The following is a 5,554-nucleotide window of genomic DNA, read 5'->3' as shown; positions in this document are numbered from 1 at the left end:
GAAGTGGAACATGACTCCCTCCTCCTTCAGTGAGTGATAATGACTTCCGTCCAAAGAGTACAGTATGAAAACGTGGAGCAACCTCATGAACATTACCTCTGCCAAGGTTCAAATGAACAGTAAAAAGTCCTGTTGATAGTAGGCACCCTTAATACGTGATGAAAATGGCACTTTGCCTGCCTCTGTGGTCTTCCTCCCTAAAGCTGATAACCAAGTCTAATCCTGAGAAAAAAGAATAAAAACAAAAACAAAGGAGGCTGGGCGAGGTGGCTCACACCTGTAATCCCAGCACTTTGGGAGGCTGAGGTGGGTGGATCACTTGAAGTCAGGAGTTCCAGACCAGCTTGGGCAACCTGGTGAAACCCTGGCTCTACTAAAAATACAAAAATTAGCTGGGTGTGATGGTGGGCACCTGTAATCCCAGCTACTTGGGAGGCTGAGGCAGGAGAATCGCTTGAACCCAGGAGGTGGAAGAGGCTGCAGTGAGCTGAGATTATGCCACTGTACTCCAGCCTGGATGACAGGGCAACTCTGTCAAAAAAACAAAAAAACAAAACAAAAACAAAACTACCCCAAAACCAAAGATTTCCAATTGAGGAACATTTTACAAAATACCTGACCACCACTCCACAAAACCGTCAAGGTCATTAGAACAAGGAGGTCTGATTAACTGTCAGGAGGCTAAGGAAATATGTCTACTAAATGCAATGTGGTATCCTAGGTGGAATCCTGAAACAGAAAAAGGACATTAACTAAAAACTAAGGAAATATGAATAAAGTATGGACAGCATAGAGCCATGTTTACCAGTGTGTATGGGAACGAAATCCTCATTTGCTAGGATGCAAAGTCAACAGATAATGTCTACATCCAAACAACAACAACAACAACAAAAAAAAAACAACCCAACAAGGTAAGTTTAAGAATATTATTTAGAAATACGGAGATGAATTTTAAGACACCACTAAAAAAGGTACATGAGCCCTGTGGACTTGGGGGGGAAGTGGGAAAAGCAAAGCAGGGCCTGTTATTTTTTCTTATAAATCTTTTGGTACTATTTGACTCGAGATGGAGTCTCGCTCTGTAGCCAGGCTGGAGTGCAGTGGCACAATTTCAGCTCACTGAAAACTCCGCCTCCTGGGTTCAAGCAATTCTCCTGCCTCAGCCTCCGAGTAGCTGGGACTACAGGCGCCCGCCACCACAGTCAGCTAAGTTTTGTATTTTTAGTAGAGATGGGGTTTCACCACTTTGGCCAGCATGGTCTTGATCTCTTGACCTCGTGATCCGCCAGCCTCGGCCTCCCAAAGTGCTGGGATTACAGGAGTGAGCCACCGCGCCCGGCCTATTTGACTTTTAAAACGTTGGTTATGTATTACTTTGATAAAAATTAACTTGAAACAAACAGACCAAACAAAAAACATTGTTCTAAACAAAACAGGTGAAACAGGAAATCCAACATAATCATTACAAGCCCTGTTCCTGGGACAGTTTTATATTTGAAGCCATACGACCTTTGGTTCCGAATCCCAGCTCACCACTAACTGAAGCTCCTGGCCAAGTCAGCTCACCACTAACTGAAGCTCCTGGCCAAGTGACCCAACGTTTCTGGCTGTTCAATTAAAGGGAAAAGCTTACTCCCCACACCCATCCATGCTGGCACTAAGTAAGCCCTCAGTAAGTGGGTGCTGATCCTGTCATCATTATGCAGGCATGAATCTAGCAACTTGGGGTTCCCACTTATCACATGCTCTTACAGAGCCCAAAGCTGTTTTAAGGCAAACATAATCAGAACTCTAATTCTGAAGTGTTCAGCTGGAGCCAATCTTCAAGCATTCAACACACGTTGTAGGGGGTAGGGGGAAGACACTAACGAATTTGGACAGTTTCAAAAATGAAATCAATGTTGGAGGCGCTTGGCGACTTATGATAAGTGTAGTTTCACCACAGATGGCGAATAACAAGTCTGGAGACCACCCTGAGCGCGACGAGACCCCGCGGAGTTCCCAGGAAGAAGTCATTAGCGCCTTTGGCCCTGGCTCCACGAAAACTACAAATCCCAGGGGGCAGCGCGCCCCGACGCGGCGTCCCAGGGCCGCGAGGCCCGCCGGGAGCTGAAGTCTTTCCGGGCGGGACCCCGCACCCAAAGGCTCACCTGTGGGACGGCGTTGTCAGTCTCGGCGCCTGCGCTCCGCTCCAGGAAGAAAGCGCCTAGGCGAGGCATGGCGGTCTCCGTGCGCACCGGCAGCTTCTCGTGGGACATCAGGATGTCGTCCAAAGAAAGAAAGTTCTCTTCAGGCCCCAGGGCACCCGACTCCACTCGGAAATAAGCCTCCGACATGGCGGCCACTTGAGCTTCTCCGCTTCCACTCGCGTGATTCGGAGGAGCCTCAGGGAGTTAGGGGTGTACAAGACGGGGAGGCGGACACTGGGCAGGATGGTTGGGGTCAGGAAAGTGGATTGAAACTCGTTTCCCGCGCCCGGGGACGCGTCAGACAGGAGCAGTCGATTCGGGCGGTACCGCCCAGGCAGAAGCAATCGACCAAGTCTGCAGATTTAGAGCAGTGGGACACAGCAGGGGAGCGGTAGGTGGGGGCGCCGGAAGTTCTCTTCCCTCCGCTAGTTGCCCAGTAGGGGAACATTACGAAGAAGCTGGAACGCTCGTTGAAGCTCCTGGACCCATTTGTACTGGACTGTGTTCATGTGATCCTTAAATATTTATATGAAGTTAAAAACACTTTGCAACACTTTTAGGGGTTTAAAATAAAGGCATCTTGTGCCCGTCGCTCCAGGCCTAAGTCCAGCTCTTTCCTACAGTTTTTTTTCACTGTGCAACTCCGTTAATCTTGGTATTTGAAAGAAATGTTAGACAAAAACTTCCAGCACTATCCCCAGCGAGTTATTATAGTCTAGATAATGAACTAGTGTGTTGTATTTGGTTAGTATTTTGGTGGGGGTTGGACGGGGTGGGTAGAGGGGTGGAGCACTAGACTGCACATGGCTTGCAAAGGTTGTGAGTGTACTTCAGGGTGTCCTAGCTCATCATCAACTGACAATCTCTTTTTATGGCTCTGAATTTAAATCCCTAAAAATGGAAATCCGATTGGTCCAGTTTATCGATTGGTCCAGGCAGGCCACATGGCCACAGATCGCCAGCCACCCTATAGATGGGGGTGCCTGTGTTGGGTGCGATCACTATCCAGTGACCAGGGGAAGGACCATGGTCGCATAGTATCAGGTTTGATGGCTGTCCTCAGCCAGGGCTATGGGTGGTAGCAGATTGTTGAGAGATGCGCTACAGAACTTACTTCGTCTAGAAGAGCATTTCTGCGGCTACTGGAGTCGGGAGTAAAGGGTGTGTGGGAAAGGAGGTGTGTATTAATCGTGGATTTTAGTTTCTGTTTTCTGTATTTTATGATGCGTTGACATCTTGGGGCCTTGCGGACCTGGGGAAGAATTGCCCCTCCAGAATTAGCTAATTCCTAGAGATAGCAAACAACTTGCTTGTGAACACCCCTTTCATATACAAACCAACCAACCCAAGCCTATATCCCCACACCACCTTTATCCATCTCACACACCAATATTTTCCCTGCCCCAAGTCACTGTAATAAATCACCCCATGGCCAAGTACCAGACAACTAAAATTCACCCCTATATCCCAGATCTCGCCAACATTATTCAAACTATTCCATCCTAAGCTTGCTCAGACTTCCTTTCCCTGCCTCGCCCATTGCTTCCCATGGCAATAAAGGCTCTGGGCTTTCTCCTTGCTCCCTCTGCTTCCTCATTGACCCTAATACTTTCTCGTGTGGTCATAGGCACAGCCCCTTCTCTTGAGAACTATAATAAAACTTTCTTTCTTTTTTATTATTTTTTTAATAATAAAACTTTCAAAGGCATTGGCCACTAATTCATTGATTGTCATCACCCAGTCACCTTTATAAATGAAATTCAGAGGACAATGAAAACAAGGTAGAGTGGGGTGGAAAGGCATGGCCAAACTGGAAAGTCTTGGTACCATTCTAAGGAGTTAGGCCATTCCATAGAAAATGGGAGGAAAATGCAAGGTTTGGGGGCAAATAATAACATAAATCCGAGCTTCAGGAAGAGAATTCCAGCAGTAGATAGAGAGAGGTTAGATGCTTGGAAGCTGTTCAGTGGGCAGTGTTTGGCAACCAATTGGATACAGGAAGTGAAGTATAGAGAGTAGTCAGAGATTCAGGTTTTGAACCTGGTTGACCAGGTGGATGGACATGTCATGAATAGATACACAGAACACAGGAACAGGGGCAGTTGGAGGGAAAGGATGAGTTCAGTTTGGGACACATGGTGTCCAGGAGCTACTAGACAGGAAGGTCTGCAGCCCAATGGAGAAAGCAGCCTAGAAGCTTTAGAGAGGAGGCACATTGAGAGGCAGTTATATGAAGGTTTTTTCCTTTTTCATATTTTAAATGTTCGGTTTGTGATACAGTCCAATGTAAAAATAAACACAATCTGCAGTGATAATTAAAATTTCTCTGATGACATGGATATATGGTACTGGATGTAGTTTGAGATAGAAATATAATTTGGCTAATTGAAGGCAATGTTATTTACTGCCAAGGACAGTAAGCTATTTTTTATGCTGATACAATTAAGATAGATGCATACTGATTTATTGATGCCAAAGAAAGGCATTATCTTTGTACAAAGACTAGAATACTGGCTCCAAACTCAAATACCACTATTATTTTAATAATAAAGTAATAGGCCAATGTTTAACATAAAATCAGATTGCCTTATTTGTCTTATTTAATGTCATCATGAAACTATTATTGTGTATATATTGTTACTCTATTTAAACTGTCCTTTTCCTGAACTAATGAACAAGTGAATAAATCAGAAAAAGGTGAAATTAACGAATATTTGAGCTTATGATGCTGAACTGCATCAATTCATTTGACAAAAGTGGCATGTGGTTTTCAAGCACAGATATGTGTTAATAGCTTAAATCCTAAGAGCCAGTAGTATTTCTGTTCTCTGAGAAAGCTGATACTGATAATATTCAGAGTATATTTGGTATATTTACAATATACAAAATATCAGTATTCTGAAAAGTGTTTGCTGGATCCTTGAAAATAGAGTATTTTTTTTTTTTCATTATAATCCTTTCAAGATTTCAGAATCATAGAACTGCAGTGTTTTACAACTTAGAACAAGTGTTTTGGTGAACAGGGCAGGGGCCACTTTAGCTTTTATGACTTGCCCTTAAAAGTCATAGCCTCCAAAGAACACACAGGCTTTAGATGAGCAAAACCTCAAGCAGCTTTTACATCTGTTCTTTTGAATACCAGTCCTTTCTAAATTTCTTTCTTGAGTGAGGAGGTTGTGGTGCAAGTGACAGAAATGCAAATCTGGGGGTGGGGAGAAAAAGGAGAAACATGAAAAACTGTACACATGGTTCATTGAAAGAAAACGAAAGAAAAAAGAAATGTATTGGGCACCATCCTTCCAGTTACCTGCTCAGGCCAAAATTTTGGGATTTTCCTTGATCTCCTCTCCTAACCCTTACACTTC

The 5,554-nt window shown here is 44.5% G+C and overlaps 1 protein-coding gene across 2 annotated transcripts in view; it reads right to left on the bottom strand.

Moving 5' to 3' along the window:
* GINS3 (GINS complex subunit 3 (Psf3 homolog)) overlaps positions 1–2,791 on the bottom strand; it is an 11,277-nt gene extending 8,486 nt beyond the window's left edge. For both annotated transcript variants that reach the window (XM_011993992.1, XM_011993993.1), the window contains exon 1: positions 2,151–2,791. In XM_011993992.1, the coding sequence (XP_011849382.1) occupies positions 2,151–2,336 (186 nt within the window). In that variant the 5' untranslated portion in view covers positions 2,337–2,791. The remainder of the gene's footprint in view (positions 1–2,150) is intronic.
* Positions 2,792–5,554: the final 2,763 nt, after the last annotated feature.

Source organism: Mandrillus leucophaeus, unplaced genomic scaffold (assembly GCF_000951045.1).
Source record: "Mandrillus leucophaeus isolate KB7577 unplaced genomic scaffold, Mleu.le_1.0 Scaffold44, whole genome shotgun sequence".
NCBI classification, from domain to species: Eukaryota; Metazoa; Chordata; class Mammalia; order Primates; family Cercopithecidae; genus Mandrillus; species Mandrillus leucophaeus.
Note: the sequence above shows the minus strand (reverse complement) of the source record. Positions and strands in the feature narration are given on the sequence as shown.